This window comes from Pelodiscus sinensis, chromosome 9 (genome assembly GCF_052426305.1).
Source record: "Pelodiscus sinensis isolate ZL-2025 chromosome 9, ASM5242630v1, whole genome shotgun sequence".
NCBI classification, from domain to species: Eukaryota; Metazoa; Chordata; order Testudines; family Trionychidae; genus Pelodiscus; species Pelodiscus sinensis.
Genome location: NC_143060.1, coordinates 13373672 through 13398978, shown reverse-complemented (window position 1 = coordinate 13398978; position 25307 = coordinate 13373672). Strand labels below are relative to the sequence as shown.

Sequence of the window (25307 nt, the reverse complement as noted above, 5' to 3'; positions counted from 1 at the left end):
ACTGGGAGTTGTGAACTGCAGTCACTATGAACTAACCAGCCCAACTCGTTGGGCAGAGACATCAGCAAGCACCTTTGCCTTTGAAGACCGCTGGGTCTTTGATAAGCGCATCACATGCCGTCTCTGGTGAACAGCAGTGAAATGTGGGTTTTAGTCCATATTTAGTCAAAATATGGACTAAAATATGTTTTCTGTTTCTCTTGCTTTTACCAACAGTTGGCTTTGTGCAGTGAGTACCTGTGCCGCAGTATAAATCAAGTTAATTCCTCAGGTACTTTTCTGTGGTAAGGCAGAAATTCCCATTTTGGTTCACTGTCTTGCATTGTGAACTAAATTATTTTCATAGCCCCAGAAGGGCATATTGTCAGCACAGACTTACTGCAGTTATATACCATAGCCGAAACATTAATGTCTCTTCTAAATATAGCATATTGACAAGGTATCTGGTCTAGTGTAAATCCTAGGGACATTTGATCCAGATCATTAAAACCAAGTGAAGGGAGCAAGGAATAGATCAGGTTCCTAATTCAAACAACGCAATGAATTATTCATTCCACTATTAATCCTACCAGCCTCCTACTTTTTATTGTTTATTTTTTTTTCAGCAAGGCAGCTTTGAGCATATCCCTTGCTGTTTTGTGACTGCAGATGTGTTGGCTTCGCATCACAGCTGTGTCTGAGGATGCCGCTTATTCACTTCAGGTGTCTCGTGGCAATGACTTTCTTGTGGGTGGCAAACAGGATGCACGCGAAGAAAGGTAAGCCACTGTTCAGCTGTGCTCTGCACCACGCCACAGGGTGTTAACTTCCAGGGGCTCTTTCCGTTGGCCTTTGAGGTCCCGCTGGGGTAGCTCTCCTGGACTCTGGCAGCAGACGTGTTGCTAGCTCACCTGCAGGGTGTATGCATGAAGGAATTATGCCCGTTTCATGGGCTTTTTGATAGTCTGTCTGGTTTATCTATATTTGATGTTGTTTTAGGGCCTGATCCTGCCAGTCCTGATGCACATGAGCCATCCTTATACAGGCACTGTTTCACAGGCTGCAGTGGAACTAGATGTGTGAGGAAGCAATGATGGATTATTACTATTACCTCAGTTACTCATTGGTGTGTCTCCTTTTTATTTAGATGTTGAATGTGTAGATGGTATATGGCTTGGGTCAGGGCTGCTCCCAGTTCCTCAATGAGCATGGGTTCAACCTCCTCCCAGCTTCTTCCTCCTCTTGCTCAAGGGCCAGGCTATCAAACGACTGTGTGGGAGACAGGAGGTGAATGGAAGGGTTCCCCCTATCCTCAGGATCATAGGACTGGCTTGAGTCCCAGGCTGGGGAGCATTTCCAGTTGATGTGAGGTTGTGTTTGTTTGTTGGCTTATGTTAACCTGATTAACACTTGTCCCTGGCTAGCAACACTCTTGCTCTGTTTCTGCTGACATCCCAACTGTTTACAAAATAAATTACAGGCCAGTTCCTCAACCAGTGTCTCTATTGAAATCAATGGACCATGTACACCATCCAAAGGCCTGGCTCTAAAGCAGTGTGGTAGTTTTGGATTTACCTGTTAACTATAGAAATGAGATATTTCAACCACATCATTGAAATCCTGTGCCATTAACTTACCCATGAGCACTTAGGCCTTCTTGGAGCAAGGTGTCTGGCCTGGAAGAGTCACTGGACAAAGATCAAATGCTTTAGAACAGCTGTGGCCAACCCACCATGTGTGGCTCTTGTCCCCAAAAGTGCGGCTTGCGAAGCTGCTCCTGGGCCCCCCCCCCCATGTCCCCTCTCCCACTGGCTTCCGCCGCCCAACCCTTAGCTTCCCTGTGCTTACTGGGTCAGAGCTGCAGGGTTTTAAAAATGGTGCCCAAGATGGCGGCCATCTTAAAGGGGCAGCCTCCTTTTTTTAAAAAAATTAATTTTTTTCTTTTTGCTCGACAATTCTGTTCGGGGGGGGGGGGGGCCTTTGTTTTATTTGAAAATTCGGGTGCGGCTCTTCACATTTTTTCCACTGCTATTTTGGCTCTCTTTATTAAACGAGTTGGTCACCCCTGCTTTAAAAAGCTGCTTGGTTGATTTTGTGTTTCAAATTTATAGTTTGCTGAAAATTGAAGGGTGGTAACGTGAAAGTCTCTACCTAAGTCTCCAGTTGCTCTTCTGAAACACTTGTTTGCTTTTCTAAGTATTCATTTTTTAAAAGAGCCAGCAAGAAACTACTCTTCTTCTAAATGGGTTCAGAGCACCTGGCAAGTAGAGAAAGACTAGCAAAGGAAATTCTGGCTAAAAAGCATTGCTGCATTCAGAATTTATAAGATTATAAGAGCTTGGAGTTGTCACTAAATTAACTATAGAGACCCACACACTTTCCCTTGGAGGAGTTGATATGCTCCTGATATCTGAGAGCTTTCTTTGGTAGGATAATGAGTCTTGTGGATAAGGGAGAAGTGGTGGATGTGGTATACCTAGACTTTAGTAAGGCATTTGATATGGTCTAGCATGATCTTCTTATCAATAAACTAGGCAAATACAACTTAGATGGGCCTATCATAAGGTGGGTGCATAACTGGCTGGATAACCATTCTCAGAAAGTAGTTATTAACTGTTCACAATCCTGCTGGAAGGGTATAACAAGTGGGGTTCCACCAGGGTCTGTTTTGAGACTGGTTCTGTTCAATATCTTCATCAACAATTTAGATGATGGCATAGAAAGTACGCTTATTAAGTTTGCAGATGATACAAAGCTGGGAAGGGTTGCAAATGCTTTCAAGGATAGGGTCATAATTCAGAATGATCTGGACAAACTGGAGAAATGGTCTGAGGTAAACAGGATAAAGATTAATAAGGACAAATGCTAAGTACTCCACTTAGGAAGGAACAATTCATTTCACACATACAGAATGGGAAGCGACTGAGCAGGAGTACTGCAGAAAGGAATCTAGGGGTCATAGTGGACCACAAGCTAAATATGAGTCAACAGTGTAATGCCATTGCAGGGCCGGGGCTAAAGCTCAGATCTCCTGGCTCCCAGTCCACTAGTCCACATTGTCACCTGTTCTGCACCATGAAATAAGGCCACTATAATTCAGTGAATCTCCCTCTTAATCCAAAGGGGTCACACGGTGCTGACTGGCCATGAGCCGTTCTCACTTGCTATGCTCACTTAAGTACCTTGAAACACTGAGCTATTAATTTATCAGTAATTGTCTCTATAGTGACCTTTACCTCTCCTGCTGGCGCCCCGCTTAGCTATTTATTTTAATAATATTAATATTATTATTGTAATACCTTCCACGCGTTACTTCATCACCTATCCCTGGTAATTATCATGCCAATTTTTTATCTGACCATTCTTCCCAGGCCCAGGTACCCACATGGAAATGCCCATTAACCATTTGTTTTACACTGCTCATTGCAATGTACATTTATGCAGAGACGCTCCAGCTTCAGCAGGTCACAGCACTATTAAGCATAATGAAAAGCAACGTGCAATGGCCAGTTATTGATTTGCAATAGACTTTGTGCAGACTGAGAGCATATAGACTTGTTTGAGAATCTATGGTTGTCCCTCAGAAGGGGCAATGGGTCTTTCATTGCTCTGCAGTGTGTAAGCAAAGCCATATTTAGGGGTATGTGGTCCAGGCGGCTGCCTGGCCTTAGTTAGTTAGTTATCTAAGATAACTTTTAACATAACTAAGATATCTAAGATAATTTTTATCCCATACCTTCTTTCCTGCCAAAGAAAGGCCATTTATCAGGTACTGGCCTTGTTTATGTCTGCTGAGGCATCAGCTTGCCCTTTGTCTCTGAGGGTATGTCTACACTACCCCGCTAGTTCGAACTAGCGGGGTAATGTAGGCATACCGCACTTGCAAATGAAGCCCGGGATTTGAATTTCCCGGGCTTCATTTGCATAAACTGGGCGCCGCCATTTTTAAATCCCTGCTCGTTTGAACCCCGTGCCGCGTGTAGCCACGCGGCACGAACTAGGTAGTTCGGACTAGGCTTCCTAGTCCGAACTACCGTTACTCCTCATTCCACGAGGAGTAACGGTAGTTTGGACTAGGAAGCCTAGTCCGAACTACCTAGTTCATGCCGCGTGTAGCCGCGCGGCACGGGGTTCGAACGAGCAGGGATTTAAAAATGGCGGTGCCCAGTTTATGCAAATGAAGCCCGGGAAATTCAAATCCCGGGCTTCATTTGCAAGTGCGGTATGCCTACATTACCCTCCTAGTTCGAACTAGGAGGGTAGTGTAGACATACCCTGAGGGACTGAGTTGGCCACATCCAGGTTTGGAACATGTTTTAGTTATACCATACAGTATAATCTTATAGCTTTCCACACAATGTTTCTACACATGTTTTACCAGGACAATAATGCCCAGTAAATTATGAATTTTCAAGTGATACTCCATGAGGCAAAATTTGTATAAAGATTGTTCCAATAGTGTGCAAGAGAGTACATTGTGATGGCACGTTGGGGTCCCCCACCTCCTGCACCCCCGAAAGAGCACGAACAGACTCCACCAGCTGGTAGAACAGAGGGAGTTTATTGCCTCTCCAAAATACAGCACAGCACAGATGTCACCAGGTTACAGGACAGGCCTAGGATGCCTCAGCCCCCCTTAATATGGGGTGGGGGGTCCGGCTTCTAAACCCCCCAGCCTGTTGCTGAGGCTGCTTCCTCCATGCTCCCAGACAGAAAACTAACTAACTCTCCTCCAGCCCTGCCCCCCAGCCAGGGGCGGCATTCCACCTTCCTTTGTTTCTCCCCATGGGGGGGTAGCTGGTCAGACAGGTTTGGAGCCCCCTTTGCATAATGACTCCTGTCACAGACAGCAGAGGTCACCACAGCCCTAGCAAGGTACCCCCACTACGTCACATACATTCATGGATATATTCTCTCACACATGCCTTTTCCAAACAAGCTCCTTCTGGGTTTTTTTCCTCAATGCAACGTTCTTCCACTGATTTAAAGACAAAGTTTGGATGTAAATGAATGGTCCAGTCCTCTTCTGGGGAGAATACAAGCCCCAGCTAGCTCTCCATATGCTCAATGGTAGCCAGAAACATTGTGTTGCTACTTCTGTGTAATGGGAGTGGGCAGGATACTCCACTGTAGTTCTTGATATTTCATGACTTCTGATGTTCCAAGAAGATACTTTGCCTCCTGTCCAGCACCATCTCATGTCCGCCTGAGATGTCTGCATAGAGGAGAAGAAGGAATGGCCACTTTGGACAGCAACTTTGTGAATGGGGTGGTGGCGCTGTCAGAGCTGCCCTCAAAATTCAGGTCTTATTGTTGCTGCCATCTCACAGTCAGTGGGTTCTGAAATGCAGAGGCAGCGTTCCAGGCAGGGTACAACTGAGGCCAGTGTCTCCACTAGTTTCAGATTCACGCTGTGTTTTTTTCCAAGCAAGAGAAAGGACAGTAAGGGCCACCCGGAATTCATTTCCTGGAGGAAGAGCTCCAAACAGGCAGCATGAGCTAGCTGGAGTGGGGAAGCTCTTGCCAATATTCTAATGGCACAAGACTGAAGACCCTTGCCCAGCCCCTACCCTGGCTCCTTCCTTGAGACCCCATTCCTTCTCCAAGGCCCTGCCTCCTCTCGCTCCATCCCCCCTCTCTCCGTTACTCACTTACCCCGTCCTCACCGGGCTGGGGCAGGGGGTTGGAGGCAAGAGGGGGTGAGGGTTCTGGCTGGGGGTGTGGGCTCTAGGGTGGAGCTGGGAAAGAAGGGTTTGAGATACATGAGGGGGCTCCAGGCTGGGGCAGAGATTGGGGCAAGGGAAGAGGAGGGCTCCAGCTGTGGGTGTGGGCTCCATGTGGGGTCAGAAACGAGGGGCTCAAAGTGTGGGAGAGAGCCCTGGGCTGGAGCAGGGGATGGGAGTCCAGGGGGTCCTGGACTGAGGGTGAGGACTCTGGAGTAGGGCTGTGGAGGAGGAGTTTGGGGTGTGAGGCGGGGGCTCAGGGATGGGGATGGGGGAATGAGGGTTGTGGGCTCTGGGTGGGAGTTTGAGTGTGGAAAGGGACTCTGGACTAGGGGTGTGTGAGGGGGTTGTCGATGTGGGGTCCAGGTGGCTCTTTCTGCAGCTCCCAAGGTGCAGGAAGGCTCTGTCCACACATTCCGCTGCCCTCACGCCCACAGGCACCACCTCCACCGTTCCCTAGTGATGTCTCCGCAGCTCCTGTTGGCTGGGAACTGTAACCAATGGCAGGCAGGTAGGAACTGCTGAGCTGCAAAACTGGATTTTTGACAGCAGTGCCGACCGGAGCTGCCCTGGTCCCTTTTCAATGAACATTCTGGTCAAAAGCCAGACACCTGGCAGCGATATCTAATGCACAGCTGCACGCACTCATCTGTAGTTATAAGTTATAAGTAACGGTAGTTCGGAATAGGAAGCCTAATCCGAACTACCTAGTTCGTGCCGTGTGTAGCCGCGGGCACGGAGTCCGAACTAGCGGACATTTAAAAATGGCGGCGCCCGGCAATATGCAAATGAAGCCCAGGAAATTCAAATCCCGGGCTTCATTTGCAACTCTGGTTGCCTACATTAACCACCCTAGTTCGAACTAGGGTGGTAATGTAGACATACCCCTACACACAACAGCATCACCTCCAGGTTGAGGTCCATCTTAAAACTCCACTTAAAACCTGGGCTCCTGTGCTCTTTAGCCTAAAGTACTTTGCAAATGTACAGAAAGTCACTTTGCGCTCCACTAAATGCAGACGCTTCTGGGCTGGACCGTACATGCTGTGTAAGAGCAAGCAGCTGCCAAGAGCAGTTATTGTCACTGCTTTGCAAGCCACAGGCTTCGGAGAGTTACTGAGCAGACCAGCATTCTGTGGTTGGTTTGTTTTTTAAAGTCACGTTTTTGTTTTCTGTAGGTGTTAAATGTGGTGGAGTCCTCTCCGCACCCTATGGCAACTTCTCCAGCCCTAATTTCCCTGGACTCTATCCCTATGACACTGAGTGCATTTGGCTCATAGTGGTTACAGAAGGATCCTCGGCCCTGCTGACCTTCGACCATTTTGACCTGGAATATCACGACAGCTGTGACTACGACTACCTCAAAATCTACAACGGCTTCTCCGGGGAGGAGGGGAATCTCCTAGGAAAGTTCTGTGGCAAGAGCTCCCCTCCACAGTTCACTTCTTCCTGGCATGTCATGTCCATCATCTTCCACTCCGATAAGCATGTGGCCAGTCAAGGCTTTTCTGCAGTTTACCGGAAAGGTTGGAATAGGTTTTATGTGGAGTTTTCCAGGTGTGCTTGAACAATTTGTATAATGGGGATGCTGAGAGCCATCAAACCAAACTCGGTATATGATGGAAATCACATCAAATCAGGGCACATGGGGGCGCCATTTCAGATTTTCCAGCGGGAGGGCATCTTAACCTATGATTCCATTCCAGAGGCTACTTAGGCACCTGAAAACTCCTGATTTTTTTTGGCGGTAACGACTTAGAAATTAACTGACAGGAACAGTGTTACTAATCTCTCTCGCTATATACAAACATTTTCCTACCGGTTAACATCCCTAGTTCTGGGGGTTGAACCTTGTGTTGTTAGGCCTGGGAAACTGTGTTAAGAGCAGCAGGGAAGCACAGGTAGAATAGAAAGAAGAATTTAGCCCTGCCATGGGATCTTGCCATCGAACAAGACAAGACACTAAAAAAAACTTTCCCTACAATGCCCCTTGAGGAGCCCGAGGAATCTGCTGGGCCCATCACCAGTCTCCAAGTGGGATGAAGTTTGGGTTGCTCTGCTCGTTTTGCAAGAAACCTCTTTTTTTAATGCAGGAGACAACCTACAGCCTTCTACCCTCCTAAGCTGTTTCTTTGACTCCTTTGTTCCTCTTTCTGAGGTTGGGGGCATGTGTGTGGATGTTCTCCGTCCCCTTTCTGGGTTATAGGACTTCCCTGTAATGTGCTATGTGTGTAACCCATCTGTGTTTGTTTCTAGATGTTTGTGGGGGAGTGCTCACGGGCCTTTCTGGCATGATAACAAGCCCCGATTACCCTGAGAATTACCCCAACAACGCCGAATGCCGCTGGACCATCCGGGCAGTGCCCAACTCCGTCATCAAGCTGGTTTTTGTTGACTTTCAGATGGAAAACAATGCAGGATGCAATTTTGATTATGTGGCCGTCTATGATGGGCCCACAATGGGAGAGACGCATCTCAGCCATTACTGTGGGAACATGAAACCCCCAGATATTGTCTCTTCCACGCACGAGCTCCAGGTGGTGTTCAAATCAGACTTCAACATTGGAGGTAGAGGCTTCAAGGCCTATTTTTTCTCAGGTATGGAGGCAACTGCTTGTCCAGAGTAAATTACTGGATGTATGGGAAGCCCTTCTGGGATCTCTCCTTCCCCTACACTGTCAAAGAGTGTTGATCTCACAAAGGAGATATAGAGTCACGGTTCCTCCATCAATGGCCAGACTCTTCTGCATGTGGGTAGCCATGTGAAATGGTTTGGTGTCGTGCTTGTGAATTTTAAACTAGTATATGAGGGGCTCCCAGAGGGAGAGAGCCATTGAAATAAAAAGAACATTTCAGAGCATTCAGGCCTTAATTCCAAAGAGGCTGCATGGTTCATTGGGCAGAGTGATTGAACTGGGACTCAGGAGACAAGAGTTTCCTCCCCACCTGTTCCCCAACTCATTACATGAGCTTGAGCAAGTCATTTGTATCTAGGTCTTTTTGCAGCCCCCACCACAGTAGCAGCTAAGCCTTGCCAAAAGCCTAATGGAGCACACGCACCCCTCCATAAAGAAATGGCATCAGCCTCATTTTATAGATGGGACACAAAGGCTATGACTAGATGACATCCCTCTGTCGAAAGAGGGATGTAAATTAGGCAAATCAAAAGTGCAAATGAAGCAGGGATTTAAATATCTTGTGCTTTATTTGCATAAATGCATCACAACATTTTTTCAAAAAAGGGTATTTCAAAAGTGAAAGCGCCATCTAGACGCATTTTTTTCGGGAAAAAAACCTTTTTCGAAAGATCCCATACTCCTCAGATTTTTTTTGAAAGCACTGCGTCTAGATGGCACTTTCACTTTCGAAATACCTTTTTTCAAAAAAGCTCTGTGACATGATTATGCAAATGAGGTGCAGGATATTTAAATCCCTGCTTCATTTGCACTTTCAATTTGCCTAATTTACATCCCTCTTTCGACAGAGGGATGTAGTTTAGACATATCCAAAGAGACCTATTCTACACTAGGACTTTATTTCGAAATAACCCTCCAAGGGCATATTTATAAGTGGAGCGTCCACACTAATAAGCACGCTGTTTCGAAATAATGGGCTGCAGGATTTGAAATCTATACTCCTGCTTTTCATCAGGAGAAATGCTAACTCTGAAATAGCGGTAATGTGGGTGTTACAGTGCTGCTATTTCAAAATAACTACTCCCCAGAGTAATTCAAACTAATTCCCCTGCCCCCAGGACTCTAAGTCCCAGGTAGAGCATTCACATTAAGGGAGCCTGCCTTGGACTAATTTCAAGGCTTCCCCATAGTGTGGACATGCTGGTTTGATTTTGTTAAATCAGAAGTAAAGTTGAATTTACTAATTTTGAACTAGTTTTCTAGTGTAGACATGGCCTGGGTAATTTACCTAAAGGTACACAGGAAGCCCAAGAAGTGAACCTACAAAGCCTAGGCCAAAGCCTTAACTTCAAGACCAGCCACCCTCCCTGAAGGGTGCAGCCTACTTCCTTGAAGTCAATGGCAAAGCTCCGCATTGACCTCCATGGGGTAGCATGGTCAGGAATCCAGCCTGCAGAAGCCAGGCTCCACGCAAGTTAACAGGCACAAGTGGGCTATGGCAGGCTAGCAAGTGGGCTACACTGCATGGCAGGGAGGGAGAGTCAGCAAACTCACTCTTAAGCCAGCTGCAGAAGCCATTCAGGGGCTGTTTTCAAAAAAGAGTGAGCTAAATTCATGGAGGTCAGTTCCATCAATGGCTATGAGCCAGGATGGGTAGGAATGGCTATGAGCCAGGATGTTTGTCTGGAAATGGATGACAGGAGAGAGTTCACGTGATGATTACCTGTTGTGTTCCCTCCCTCTGGGGCATCTGGTATTGGCCACTGTCAGCAGACAGGATACTGGGCTAGATGGACCTTTGGTCTGACTCAATATGGCCGTTTTTATGTTCAAAGCCTTTGCCCACCGCTTTGACAGTACCTATGCCATCTTAGTCCTAATCTCACTGAGCTCCAGGTAATGCAGGCCTGACTCTGACCTGTAGGCATGTCCCACCCCCTCCGTCCTGGTCATGTGACATGGTGAGCTTTTAACTCTTCTGTGCCTCAGTTTCCCTGTCTGGAGATTGTGGCTAAGGATCCTTTTGACTTCTTTGCCAAGGCACATTGATGTCTTCAGTTGAAAAGCTTGGCCGCAAGTGTGCAGCTGGCACCCCACCTAACTCTGAACATGTAGGGGCAGATCTGTACAGCATGTGGCTGTGAAACTTTTATGTAGAAAAGAGAATTGTTGCCTTACAGTTTAGCAATAAATAAAGGGAACCCCTAGCAGCTACTCCCTCTACATCCAGAGGTTTAGGTTTGGTTGGTAATGTATTTTCTTTTTCTAACCAGGTGAATGCCAGGAAGTATACACAGCCATCAAAGGAAATTTCTCCAGTCCTCAATATCCCAGCTTTTACCCCAACAATATTAGATGTCATTGGACCATCCAGCTTCCCCCAGGATACCGAATCAAAGTCTTCTTCCTGGACTTGGCTCTGGAGGGGCGGAACAGCCTAACAGATGGCTGTGATTATGACCATCTGGCAGCATTTGATGGAGGCACTGAGAAAGCTTCCCTCCTGGGGAAGTGGTGTGGAAGAGAGATGCTGTCTCCCATAACATCCAGTAGAAACAAACTGCTGTTGGTCCTCCACACAGACAGAAACGTGGCCAACAGGGGGTTCTCGGTGGCATATATTGGAGGTAAGGCATGACTCAGTGCATTGATCCGGTTTTTCACTCACTCCCTGCTGGATATTTGTAGGGGAAGGCTGTGGGGAATTATGCATATGGAGACAGACAGTAAAAATCTGACAGTCTGAGTTCCAAAAGTATAGGCACAAAAATGAGCAAATTTGTGCACCAAACTTTTGCATGCATGCAGTCACTATAATTGCACATGAAATTTGCATAACTGTGCAACAGGCTAGCCAGGCAGGGAGAGTTATAGCTGTCTTTCTGCATGTGTGATTACCCAGCTGTACCTGTGCAAACACTGTAATTGCACACATCAGGTAGACACTCCCTTGTTCAGATGCCTATTCAGGCAAAAGTGCAGGGCATATTTTTGTATCAGGATTTCACACATGCAGTCATCTGCAAAGACACTTTTAAAAATAAATAGGTCCTGGATTATATACTACCCCAATCACCTGGAGCTGGGAAGGAAGGATTGTGATACACTGAACAAATAAAACACTAGGCCATGCTTATGCCTGGTGACTCAGTCTGTGGAGTGACACAAGATAGGAGTTTGATGAATGAGGTGCATAGGAGACTGGCCATGCCAAGCCTGGGGAATTATGGGAGTAGTCCTTCTTGTGTTCCCAAACATTGTCTTGCTAAGATAGTCGAGCAATAGTTTATGTAAGTAAGCGGGTACTTAAGACATTAGTATCTGGCCATCCTCCAATAAACTACTGCCCTTCATTCATAGCTACTATCCTTCCCTGACTGATGATTCCTTAAAAGTCTGATTTAAGAGGCAAGCCTTACAACATGGGCAAACTTGGCTCCAGTTGCCTGTGAAAAAGATCAAGGAAGAGAGAGGAGAGAAAAGAGAATGTGATGCGAGAATGTGGCATTTCCAGTTAAAAGAGAGAAGTAGTTAATGCCACAGTACAAGGCACTGACAGGCCCTCATTTGAAATACTTATTTCAGACGGGTAGCCACGTTAGTCTGTTTCAGCAAAAACAACGAGGAATCCTGTGGCACCTAACAGATTGATTTGGGCATAAGCTTTTGTGGGCCGGAACCCACTTTGTCAGATGCCTCTTCTACCCAAATAAATGTGTTAGTCTTTAACGTGCCACAGGACTCCTTGTTATTTAGCATAGTGTGCACAGTTCTGGTCACCCATGCTCTAAAGCAGCGATGGGCAGCCTATAGCCTCCGGGCTGCATGCAGCCCATTGGGATTTCACCTTTGGTCCACGCCCACCCTGTCTTCCCCTCCAGTCCCCACACTCATGGGGCTTTGGAGCCTCACACCACTTACCTGCTCCTCCTTTTCCCTCCTAGCACTTTTGGAGTACCATGTGCTAGGAGGGAAAAGGAGGAACGGGTTTCTATCCCTTCCCCTCCCCTCCCAGAGCTAGAACTCTGTGAATCACGGAGAGGAGTGGGGATGGAGTGTGAATCGGCTGATTCATGCTGCTCCGAAAGTGGCGGGAGGGACGAAGAGGAGGAGGGGTAGATAAGTGCAGGGCTTTGGTGCACGAGAGGAATGGGGGAAGGAGACAGGGAAGGGGTGTGTGGGCTGCAGGTTGCCCACCGCTGGATTTCAATCTTGCGGCCCGCTGAGATGAAGGAGGGCCACTCCTCCGCCTGGATTGCCCATCGCTGCTCTAGAGAGATGGATTCATACTGGAACAGACGCAGAGATTTGCTACGAGGATGATCGGGGAAGCAAGGGGCTGTGTTATGAGAAGAGACTTCCCCCAGGGTGACCTTAAGGGGATTTACCTTCCCTGTTGTGTGTGAGTGGGTCACCTGCCAGGATTCACTGAGTACATCACCTAATCCTTTCCCTGCCACTACAGGAGCCTTGGGCCCTGGTGCACCACTGTGCCCTCCTATTCTCTGCCCGAGACACGTTATTTAGTCTCCTGTGGGATGTGATATTTTGGTTGCTGGGTTTTATTTGCGGGTGCTGGGTGCATTGGTGGCCTGTGATGTACAGGAGGTCACACTTGGTGATCCTGTCCTTCCCTCTGGCCGTAAGACTCCCCTGTGGGGCAGATTCTCCCACGTCTTCCTTCTGTGGGTAGCATCTTGTGCCTGCCTGCGAACATCTGGGGCTGGCCACTGTTGCAAACGGGTGACTGGACTAGATGATCCAGGAACGTGATCCAGTTTGGTAATACTGATGTCCCATAGAATATGTTCTCCCCTGGCCTGGGAAACTCCTGCCTTGAGCTGCCAGCAAGAGCAAGGGGAAATGTTCCGGCCTGTGCTGTGCAGGAGAGCAGGGACTTATGGCCTTAAAATCTGTATACCTGAAGTGCCCTTGCAGGGACCTGCTTAAACTCCACTTGTTCTTCGATGATTATTTCTATCCCCCATGTCTTCCACATCTGGAGATGAATCTCCTTCCTTCAAGGCGGGCTGGAGGCTAGGGATGTAAAATCCTGTTGACTTGGTTAACTGGTTAAATGTGAAGTTGAACCAGTTAACCAATTAAGGGGGGGGATTGCTCCAGCCCAGCTGGACTAGAGGAGCTCCCCCACTACCCCTGCCTGCACTTCCCTTCCACCGAGCCCACTACAGACGGGGCTGCTTCCTCAATGGTTGAAATTTGTGCAAGCAGTGAACCCACTTTGCGGGGGAGGGGTCCCCATCAGACTGGCAAGAGGCCTCCTCAGACCTTAGCAAGAGACACTGTCATAAGGACTATTCCCTTGGAAATAAAAGTGTCCCTCGGACTCTGTTTTCAATGAGAACTTCCTGGGCATGTTATCTGCAAAGCCGCACGAGTATTCTGGGGTCTGTGAGATACCAGCAGGGCTGTCTCTCTGGAAAGGACCCAAACCTGCGTGGCCTCAGCACCCATCGTCTGCCAGCTGGGAGGTTGCACAATGTGGAGAAAGTTGGGGAGAGGAGCTGTCCAGAGGCTGCCTTGTTGTGTAATGCTCCTCATACCGCTGTCAACCTTTGTGCCTCCTCAAAAGCTGGTGAATTGATGGTGTTCGCTGTATTTCAAGATAATTGTGTTGGAGCTGACCTGTGTGTCAGGGATGATTCATGACCTATTTCTGCTGAAGATGATCCTCTCGAAGGCTTTTAGCTAAGGAGCAGCGTGTGTGTTTGCGGATGGGACTAGCATCGCCTCTGCTGTGTTTTCTTTTTTCCTACGCTTCTCGTCACGGTGCCGTGTAGCCTCTTGGGCTGAGTGATAGAATGAGAAGGGGGATTATAGCAGCCTTCCCCCGCCTCCTCCCTGTAGTGGTGCGGTGGTTTAAGGTGGAATCAGTGTTGTGATTACAAACCTCTTGTGCTTCAGGTTTTATAACTCTGCCACCGAAGTTCAAATGGGGTGTATGAGATTCTGAAATCCTGTTCAAACACTGGAATGTCTTGTGCACACAGAGACACAACTGACTCCAAATGACACCGGTAGGATGCTCTAGGGGCAAGATTCTTCTGGGTTCTGCAGTATAAAAGACACTAACTAGAAAGTTTCAACCACTGAGACTCCAAAAAGTCTTCAGTTTCACCTAATTTCATGTTTTACAAAGAATTCCTGTTTCATGCTGATGACATTTTCAGATGAAAGGATAGGACTGGGGAGTTGGAAGGAGGCGGTTTGAGTCTCTGCTCTGCCACCAACTTCCTGTGTGAGCTGAGGTGACTCAACCAACCAATGCCTCAGTTTCCCTCTCTCTTCCCTACAGGGGTGTTTTGATGCTTAATTCATTAATACTTGGGATGTGGTTTGAAATTACTGGATGTATTAGAGAAGTGCAAAGTGTTCTATATTAGTTTTTGAATAGTGTTTTCTCCTGGCATAAGGAGTCTGTAACTTACCAATGGATGTTTAATTTGGGCATATTTTCCATTAGAAGCTAACAGTAGTTATATGAAAAGGCCAAGATAAGCTCAATGCATCTAACTAAGAGGCGACAATACATATGGTCAGTCACAGGCCCTTTTAGCAGCCCATTAAGAAATAATTTTATCATTTCAAACAGGGCATATCAAGTCTGTTTAATAAGAACTTTTTAAAAATTGGTGTTAACCCTCACCATGCTGCTGTGAGGGAGGTGTGTACAAATTCTCTATTTTGTGAATGGGGAACTGAGACAGAGAAGCTAAGTGCCCAAGACTGCTGCAGGAACCAATGTCACTGTAGAGTTCGTTCAGGGGCTGCGGACCCGCAGCTCTGTGCTCACTCCACTAGGTTATGCTGCCTCTCATATGTGCTTGAGAAAGTGCACTAAATACCTCAACCAAAGGATCCCTTTTAAGTCACAACAAAGTTGTCATTCTGACCAGCAAATCTAAGCCGTTCAAAGTGCAGGTGGTATTCTGTGACATAGTGTGGTCTCTGCCCAGCAGGGGCAGCGGGTATCATAGGCAAGGGAAGGCTTTGCCTTCGCAAACCACCAGGCATGGCCCCACCCACACTCTGCCCCCAGAACACCTGCTGTAGGTATACTGGCAGAGTGTTTTGCCCCTGGTGCTTGCCCTCCTCACTCCTCATGCTCTGGGTCCGGGGAGGCTGGGGCCACATGCTGCCTGCCCTCCCTTGTGTTCCAGGACCTGGGAGGCTGAGGCCATGTGCCACCCCACTTCCCCATGGTTCTGGGGGTGGGGCTTGGGCAGAAGGGGCGGGACTAGGGACAGGGCTAGGAGCTTGCATCCCCCAGCCCTACCTTCACCCACTGCCCCTGCTGCCCAGGCATATAATTCCCATTGGTGTCAATCATGCAGGCATGATATGGCCCCTGTTTAGCTACGGACCTTACAGCAGCCCAGCTGTTCCACTGCATCTGTGCAGCTGTAGGTTCTCCCATGTGACTGCTCTAGGCTGATGGGAGACAGCTCTCCCACTGACATAATTAAAGCACCCCTAGCAAGCAGCAGTAGCTACGTCTGCAGGAAAGCGACTCCACCTCCCTGAGGAGCGTAGAGTCCAATGTTGGTGCAGTTAGGTCGATGCAATGCCAATGTATGCGCCGCGGTGCTTATGCCGACTGTTACTGGCTGTCAGAAGCAACCTACAATGCCCCACATTGACACAGGGGGGCTGACAGACTCATTGGGCCGCTAAGTAATAGGGGGCTGAGGCCTGGCTCTGTGCTCATGGAAGGGGTGGGGACTCAAGATGAAGGGGTGAGGCCAACGTTGTCCAGACTGCACTGCCACCTCTCTGTCCCATGCAGCTCTCAGAGCCTCCTGGAGTGCGTAGGGTTGCCAGGTGGACAGTCCGGTATTTGAGCTTTCTGTCTCAGAAACAAATTGAGAAAATATCGGACCATATAAATGTTCGGTATTTTCTAATTAAGTTTTTATTATTATCATGAGTATCAGTACGTAGTTGCGTACTGCCTGGCTGGTAGATATGCTCACACTGCATGAGCGAGTGCAGTAGAGAGGAAGGGGGCGGGGGCGGGGGCGGGATGGACTCGCCCATGCACCCTGCTGGGACTATGCGCGGTACAGACAGCACCCCAGGATCTGTGTGCGCCCGGGCCAGCCCTGCTCCCCTCTGGCCAGTTCCCTCCCATCCCGCTACCCCCACCCCCCAGCCAGCCCCACTCCCCTCAACCCCCTCCAGGTCAGCCCTGCTTCCCGCTAACTGGTTCTCCCCTCCACCCCCGATATCCCCTGGCCAGCCCCACTCCTTCCCGACCAGCTCCCCTTCTGGCCGGTCCCCTCACCCATCTGAGATCGTGTGTTCCGTATTTTTTTTAAACCATCTGGTAACCTTAGGAGTGCGCTGCACAGGGCTCAGGGGCAGTAGCAGGAGTGGTAGCCAGGAGCCCGAGCCCTTTTGAATTACCGGGCCCCGCCCTTCCTCCCCCTGGGCCCTTCTTCCTCCTACCCCCAGTTGGCAGGCCTGCACTGACAGTACAGTCGATACAAGTGCTCCTGGTGAGGATTTGCCCCACCAGCTGGAGGAGCAAAGCAGAGACACACATAGGCAATGGGATTACTGGGAGGCTATAGGACAACATACATTGGGTGGCTGTGATTTTGTATTGTAGCCATGCCCTGATTCTACCTCCCATCTCACAATCACTGTGGTTTATTGTTTGATTTCCAGTGGCACCTTATGAAGAGCAGGGCTGCATTGTGCTAGGCACTGTCTGTATAGACACCTACTAGTGAGTGACAGAGTGCTAGCTCCTCAGGGCAGGAACTAAGCAGACGAGGCAGACAAAGCAGAGGTGGTCAAGTGCCTCCCCCAAGGCGATACAGCAAGTCAGTGGCAGAGCAGCGAGCCAGATCTCCTGAACCCCACTAACCTCCTGAACCCCACATAAATCCACATGATTAACGTTGGATTATGAAAGGAAAAGAAAGCAAACCCACTCCCTTCCTCCGCAAATTATCTCTGCACGTTACTTTCCTGCAAGCACCAACTGACCTGTGTGCGGCGCACCCCTGCTTGCCGTTAACAGTTTGCGTGGTGCAAACCTACCATAAACAGCTGCTGCAAAGGAGGGTGGAACTGTGTAGAATGAGCCTCCTGTGTGAAGCTTCCCTTGAACCCAGCTCATTCTCATTCTCATTCTCATTCTATTCAAAGGACAGGTGGCCTGGTGGCTAATGCACAGCTGTGGAGACATGGGTTCGATTCCTAGCTCTGCTGTGGTGTCCTGTGTGATGTGGAGCAGTTCACCTGATCTCAAGGTGTCCGTTGCTTATGCCGATTACATGGGGGCAGGAACTGTCTCTTACCCTGGGTGTGTACAGCAGTTAGCGCAGCTTGGACCCTGTCTGATTTGATATGCCTTGATGCTTATGGACTCTGAATAACAAACACCTCCGAGGCTTTAGCCTGGTCTGCACCAGCAGGGGTTAGATTCCAGGGTGGCAAATACACTAGTACTGCCACCAATGGCCGTCCCTCCATGGCAGTGCAAGAGTAGGAGAAAATAAGAAAAAGGCTCCAGGGGAAGTCCAGGTACCCTGGTGTGCTCAGTGTAGTGATGGGCGAAGTACATGAAATTACATACCGAGAGAGGGCTTCATCGGGCTCTTGTAATTAGCGTAGATATTATTCTGTCTTGCTGGGCTCATGAAAGGATGTGAGCTGGGCTGTCCACCACATGATTTATGGTCATTTTAAAGGCAGCCTTCAACTCAAGAGCGAGGATCCATTTTCTCCTCCTCTTGATTTAATGCACTCCAGTTATTTGGTAAATCTTTTAATGGTTCTATAATGTAGTAAGTGTAGTAAATGACATAATTTTTCCCTATTGATTTTATTGCAACTTATCAGTTTCATAAGACTCTGATTCTAACAGAGTTAATTGGAGTGATTCAATAATTCATTGTGTTAATGTTTGGGCCAAGCCTGGGAGGGAGGGATTTTTAAATATTTAAATATTAGATACAATAAGACTCTGGTGTAAGAGCCTCTTTAAATAAGGCTCTTGCACCAGAAGGAGCTGTCTACACTGCCCCTTCTTGCGCAAGAAAAACCCTCTTGTGCAATGCTGTTATTCCTGAAAATAATCAGCACAGCAGCATTGCACAAGAGGGTTTTTCTTGCGCAAGAAGGGGCAATGTAGACAGCTCCTTCTGGCACTAGAGCCTCTTCTGCAAAAATGGCAGCTCATTAAGTATGCAAATGAGGCTCAGCGATATTCCATGCTTAGCCTCATTTGCATATTTCTAGTGCAAGAAGTTGCTAGTGTGGACATAGCCATGGAGGAATTCTTCTGGCAATGTACCTGTATCTACAGCAGGGGTAATCGAACTATGTCAGGCGGGACATGAAATTTTGCACAGGCCTGTGATGTGGTGAGGTGGCCCTATCTTTTTAGGTGTAGACCAGACCTGAGGTGGCGCCATGCAGGGGCCAGAGCATTGTACTGAGAGACAGGAGGAAGGCAGACTGGTCAAACTGTGACATAGACGTGCCTAAGAAGGGGGTTCCCATCCCTGTGCAGAAAATAGAGTGCTCAGCTGGTGGCAGAAGAAAATCTTACGCTGCACTAGACGTGAGGCAGACGTCATTAGAGGGCACATGAGACATTATCATGGCCCTGCATCTGGGGTGGTACTGAACTGCATTGCCCTATGGGAACGCAAGAAGGCAAAATGCTGTACATGAGCTCTCAGACCCCTTTATGGGATGCAGTCTTTAGCTGATCAGTTTGACTGGCATCCTTCCACCTCATTGCTCACCCAGAGAGGAGCATGGCAGAACCGGGCCTAGATTACTAACCATGTGGTGTGCGGACACAATCCATCTGTAAAGCCAAGTTGTGCCAGTAATGAGTTAAAATAATAATCAGCAGGAACTTGGATAAGTAGATAGGATGGTCCAGTCTATCTAGATTGTCACAAGTGCTCTGAATTGCACCCTGAAACAAAGGGATCCAATACACACCCTCTTGTGTTACCAATAGATGCTGATGTGAAATTTTGCTAACCCTAAGCATTGAAAAATCATGAGTCAGACCCTCAGAAATCCTGAGATGGGATTTAAAATTAATGTGACGTAAACATGATACATATAGGGTTCTTTTTCTTTGCCTTCTCCTTTCTGAGCCTTTAGTTTACACTCAGATCATGTGCTTCCAGGCTTTTCTCCACTACCATGAGGGCTATAAACATTACGGAGTTGTTTTTTTTTTTCAAATGCAAACTTAGATTCCCCTGTAATCACCTGACTCCAGCCACTGGAGCTTTAAGAAAAACATCAAATGTCACAAGACTCATAATAAAATCACAAGTGTTGTCAGTATTGGTGGCTTGCTTGTGGATGCCAACAGGAGTCTTCTTTGTATGATGTGGGGAAAATAGCTACAGTGCTATTCCCAGTTTATGGGAACAGCCTTGTACTGTACCTGGCATGGTACTGATGAAAATTCCCACTCCGCACAATTTTGCAAGTTTTAGACACGTTTCTTTCTCCCCTCCCAACAGTTGTTCCCGTGAACGTCAGCTGCACGCGAACAGACTTCCAGATCCAGATTCCTGTGCAGTCTCTTGCCCAGCTGGAGAGAAATAAGATTTATTTAGGGACCCCATCCTGTCCTGCCCAAGTGGTTGGCCTGAATTTTAAAATACACACAAGGTTCGACACCTGTGGGACTGAGTCCCAGGTAAGTAATCAGTATACTAGATCTTGAATCCTAGCTCTGTAAAACAAGTACAGTAAGATGATAAAAAAGCCTGCATCTAGTGATGCGCATGCACACACACATAATAGGGTACGTCTAGACTACATGCCTCTGTCGCCAGAGGCATGTAGATTAGGCTACCAGACATAGGAGAATGAAGTGGCAATTTAAATAATCGCCGCTTCATTTAAATTTACATGGCTGCCGCGCTGAGCCGACAAACAGCTGATCAGCTGTTTGTCGGCTCAGCGGGATAGTCTGGACGCGCGGGTGTCGACATCAAAGGTATTTGTCGACCACCCAGGTATGCCTCCTGGGATGAGGTATACCTGGGTGGTCGACAAATACCTTTGATGTCGACACCTGCGCGTCCAGACTATCGCGCTGAGCCGACAAACAGCTAATCAGCTGTTTGTCGGCTCAGCACGGCAGCCATGTAAATTTAAATGAAACGGCGATTATTTAAATCGCCACTTCATTTTCCTATGTCTGGTAGCCTAATCTACATGCCTCTGGCGACAGAGGCATGTAGTCTAGACGTACCCTATATAGTAAGAGACGCTGCATCTCCAAAAGATCTTACAATCCACATTTGCAAGACTTAGAGTATGCCTACACTGGAGGGAGGGGGCCAGGGGAGAACCTGTGGCAGGCAAGTTTTAGAGCCTGGATCAGCTGACTTAGGCTCACCAGGCCCACATTTATGGTGCTAAAAATAGCAGTGTAGAATTTGGACTTGGACAAGGCATCACTTGCAGAGTCTCAGAGCCCCAGCACCAGCCTTGAGCATCTACACGGCAGTTGTATAGCCCCGCAGCTTGAGCCTGGGAGCAAAACAGTATTAGCTCCCATCTGAATAATGGGGATAGCGAAGCACAGAGAGATGAAGTGATTTGCTCCAGGGCAGAACTCGGTGCCATTGAATTAGGATATGTTCGTTGGGTCACCGTAACCTACCCCCCACATGAACACAGGCCTGAGGCTGGGGGCACTGTGCACCCACCTTTTACTTACTCAGATAAATGAGGCACACATTTTTGGTAGCTTTGAATATGAATTTCTCCTTGCCTGCTATGAGCAAGCCTCTCCATTGCTGCATCCAAAGAACACCATGCACTGGACACAGCTCTAATCTCACAACGTTATGCCCCTGGTACCCTAGCCCCAGTTCACCAAAGGGCGAAACTGAGGCCCAGAGAGGCCCATCTCTTTGGGTTGGTCACTGATTCTGGGTGCCTTACTTTTTGGATATCCCACATGAGGGAAGCTTTTTGGGTCTTATGTTCAGAGATGCTGAAGCACAGTAGCTCCCATTGACTGCAGCTGGAGTTTGGGATGCTCAGGACTTAGGTGCTGGCCAGCTATAAAACCGCGGAACCCAAAAATCAGTGGCCATTATGAAAAACTTGGCACAAGTGACTTGCCTAGACCTGCACAGCATGGCAGTGGCACAGCCAGAAACAGAACCTGCAAGTCCCAATTCCCAGACCTTTACAATGAGCATTGGCCTGACAGTGCTAGAGTTGCTTAGGGTACGTCTACACAGCAGGGCAAAACTCAAATTAAGACATGCAACTTCAGCTATGTCAATTGTAGAGCTGAAGTCGAAATAGCTTCATTCGGCTTTTGGCACTGCCTACCCAGCAGCAAGTCGAACGAAGAACACTCTTCCTTCGACTTCCCTTACCCCTTGTAAAATGCAGGCTACAGGAGTTGGAGTGAGAAGTCCTCCAGCTCGACATTATTTTGAAATAACGGCTTACTGTGTAGACGGGCATTTTGTTATTGTGAAATAATGTTAGTTATTGCGAAATAACGCTGCTGTTAGACGTGTCCTTAGTGCTTAAGAACATAAGAATGGTCATACTGGGTCAGACCAAAGGCCCATCTAGCCCGGTATCTTGTCTGCCAACAGTGGCCAATGCCAGGTGCCCCAGAGGGAAATAACAGAACAGAAAATCATCTACTAGATCCATCCCCTGTCGCCCATTCCCAGCTTCTGGCACATAGAGGCTAAGGACGCCATCCCTACCCACCCTGGCTAATAGCCATTGACGGACCTATCTGCCCTCAGCTTATCTAAATCTTTTTTGAACCCTGTTATAGACTTGGCCTTCACAACATCCTCTGGCAAGGAGTTCCATGGATAAGTGCACATTTGTTTCAAACCTGCTGCATATTAATTTCATGTGCAGCTCTCATTAAAACCCTTGTGAAAATAAGGCTCCCTATTTCTAGGGAATTTGATCAGCTTGATTTCTGCCTCTTGGCCTAGCCTCGTATACTGGTTTATTATTCTTAATGCACATTTACAAGTTGCTGGTAGTGAAATGCCATGAATACACAGTAACTATCCATTCTGTTAAGAGCCTAACTCTGGCCAGGCCCTGGAACTTGTTGCCCTGCAGGTTTTGTTTTTATTCATTCATAACTCTAACAAGTAAAAACAAACCCTTGCCCTTGTCTTGCAGAAAAGAAACCACACGTCTGTGATAGTCAGTATCCTGTATATCGACTTTTCGGCTGGAAACCAGGAGGACATTCATGAGTATGAAGTGCAGTGTGAGCCGAAGAGGAAAGAAGCCTCAGTAAACCTCATCTCGAGTGCTGACCCCTACCGGCTAAACCAGTACGCGGAGAACCTGGTGGAGTCCCAAGGGCAAGACGTGGAAGCAGTGGAGACCTCGGAAAGCAAAAGCCAGGACACCAGTGACATTGTCTTCATTAGCATCTGTATTCTTGCAGGCATCCTCATGGTGATCGCTGTGGTTGGACTAGTGCTGCTATAGGATGCTGCCTTTGGCCCAACTCCTCCTTGCCTGCCCTCCCTCCCCATCATAGGCACACATGCGCAGCCAGTGGCTTTTCCTCCTAGAGCCTGGGCTTAGAGTTTCAATAGAGCTGTTGGAATCAAAACTCACCTTCCATGCTTGAAACAGAGGTTGGTTTCAACCTCTATCTTCTTTCTCTACACAGAAGAAGTCTGTGCAGTAGGCAAGCAGCTCTTCTTCTGAGCCATAGAATCATAGAATGCTAGAACTGGAAGGGACCTCGAGAGGCCCTGTCTTGATCATCCTGGATAGGTGTCTGTCAAACCTGCTCTTAAATATCTCCTGTGATGGAGATTCCACAATCTCCCTATTCCAGTGTTTAACCACCCGGAGAGTTAGGAAGTTTTTCCTAATGTCCCACCTAAACTTGCTGCAGTTTAAGCCCATTACTTCTTGTCCTATCCTCAGAGGCAAAGAAGAACAATTTCTCCCCCTCCTTCATGTGACACCCTTTTAGATACCTGAAAACCACTATCATGTCCCCTCTCAGTCTTCTCTTTTCCAAACTAAACAAGCCCAATTCCTTCAGCCTTCCCTCACAGCTCATGTTCTCTAGACATTTAATCATTTTTGTTGCTCTTCTCTGGACCTTCTCCAATTTCTCCACATCTTTCTTGAAATGTGGTGCCCAGAACAGGACACAATACTCCAATTGAGGCCTAATCAGTGCAGAGTAGAGTGGAAGAATGACTTCTCATGTCTTGCTCACAACAAGCTTTTTTTTTTCTTTATTTAAATCTTTCTATTGGGTTTTGAAATCTGATTCTTGAGTTTCATGAGTCTATCTATAACTTGAGTTCCCAGTGGTGGGGCTACAGCAAGGGGAGCAGTATTGTTTGCCTCTGGATAGAAATATCACTATTTTAGCTGAATTATGAAATACAATATACTGGTTAGAGCCCACACCTATCTATCCACTATATATTTGAGAGAATTTGTCTGTCTGTCTGTCCATCCATCTATGAGTCTGTTTGGGCTCGTCTACACTGGCCTCTTTTCCGGAAGGGGCATGTTAATTTCACCTATCGTAGTAGGGAAATCCGCGGGGGATTTAAATATCCCCCGCGGCATTTAAATAAAAATGTCCGCCGCTTTTCCGGCTTTTAAAAAAGCCGGAAAAGAGCGTCTACACTGGCCCCGATCCTCCGGAAAAAGCGCCCTTTTCCGGAGGCTCTTATTCCTACTTTGAAGGAATAAGAGCCTCCGGAAAAGGGCGCTTTTTCCGGAGGATCGGGGCCAGTGTAGACGCTCTTTTCCGGCTTTTTTAAAAGCCGGAAAAAAGCGGCGGACATTTTTATTTAAATGCCGCGGGGGATATTTAAATCCCCCGCGGATTTCCCTACTACGATAGGTGAAATTAACATGCCCCTTCCGGAAAAGGGGCCAGTGTAGACGTAGCCTGTTTGTTCAAGAACTTCTCCTAAATGGCAAGAGTTAGGACCACCAAATTTGGTCTGCAGCTTCCTCTTATCATAACTTACAGCAAAATCAGTGTTTGGTTGTGCCAGGACAATGGGATGTGCCTGGAACGTAAGGCTGTGTCTAGACTGGCAAGTTTTTCTGCAAAATCATGTGATTTTGCGGAAAAACTTGCCAGCTGTCTACACTGGCTGCTTGAATTTCCGCAAGAACACTGACGATCTCATGGAAGATCATCAGTGTTCTTGCGGAAATACTGTTCTGCTCCCGTTCAGGCAAAAGCCCTCTTACACAAATCATTTGCGCAAGAGGGCCAGTGTAAACAGCACAGTACTGTTTTCCACAAAAAAGCCCCGATGGCTAAAATGGCGATTGGGGCTTTTTTGCACAAAACCGCATCTAGATTGGCCATGGATGCTTTTCCGCAAAAAGTGCTTTTGCGGAAAAGCGTCCTGCCAATCTAGATGCGCTTTTCTGAAAATGCTTTTGACAGAAAACTTTTCCGTTAAAAGCATTTCCGAAAAATCATGCCAGTCTAGACACAGCCTAATTGTTTCTTATCAAATGGAAAGGGAGGGGTGTGATAGCAGGGACAGTTATACTCACAGATTACTACTGGGGGTCAACAAGCACCCTAGTCACAAGGAGCAGCCTCTGGCCAGCTAGGGCAGCCCCCGCTGCCCTGACCACCCCAGGGGAGCAACTGATGGCTGGCCAGCATGGCCCCCCACTGACTCAAGCCAGCCCTGGTGAGAAGTCAACAGCTGTCCGCACCTCTGCCCTGAGCCCCTTTATACCTCCTTCCCTGATTCCCACACTGCCACACTCTCTCCTGAGCTCCGCATTCCCTGCTGACTCCTGCATCCCCACCCTCTGCCCTGAGTCCCTCCTCACCCCAACCCTGACTCCTGCACACCACACCCCCCAGCCTCCTGCCCTGATCCCCCCCACGTCCCCAAGCCCCTACCCTGACTCCTGTCCCCCCTCATCCCCC

The 25307-nt window shown here is 47.9% G+C and overlaps 2 protein-coding genes across 3 annotated transcripts in view; both read left to right on the top strand.

Annotated features, from left to right (window-relative positions):
- Positions 1–735, top strand: part of CYB5R5 (cytochrome b5 reductase 5 (putative)) — a 46473-nt gene extending 45738 nt beyond the window's left edge. The window contains exon 7 of one of the 2 annotated variants that reach the window (XM_075936033.2): positions 606–735. In XM_075936033.2, the coding sequence (XP_075792148.2) occupies positions 606–680 (75 nt within the window). In that variant the 3' untranslated portion in view covers positions 681–735. The remainder of the gene's footprint in view (positions 1–605) is intronic. The other variant, XM_075936035.2, reaches the window with a different exon arrangement.
- On the top strand, positions 627–23862 carry CDCP2 (CUB domain containing protein 2). Its single transcript, XM_014578773.4, has 6 exons — positions 627–758; positions 6881–7228; positions 7959–8300; positions 10612–10965; positions 19867–20045; positions 22535–23862. Exons 1-6 carry the CDS (start codon positions 683–685, stop codon positions 22850–22852), a joined length of 1617 nt encoding a protein of 538 aa, XP_014434259.2. The 5' UTR covers positions 627–682; the 3' UTR covers positions 22853–23862.
- The last annotated feature ends 1445 nt before the right edge of the window (positions 23863–25307 follow it).

Coding starts and splice junctions, on each gene's coding strand:
- CDCP2 (XM_014578773.4), top strand. CDS start 683: ATGCCGCTTATTCACTTCAGGTGTCTCGTGGCAATGACTTTCTTGTGG. Junction 10,966..19,866: donor CTCGGTGGCATATATTGGAG/GTAAGGCATGAC, acceptor CCCTCCCAACAG/TTGTTCCCGTGAACGTCAGC. Junction 20,046..22,534: donor CCTGTGGGACTGAGTCCCAG/GTAAGTAATCAG, acceptor CTTGTCTTGCAG/AAAAGAAACCACACGTCTGT.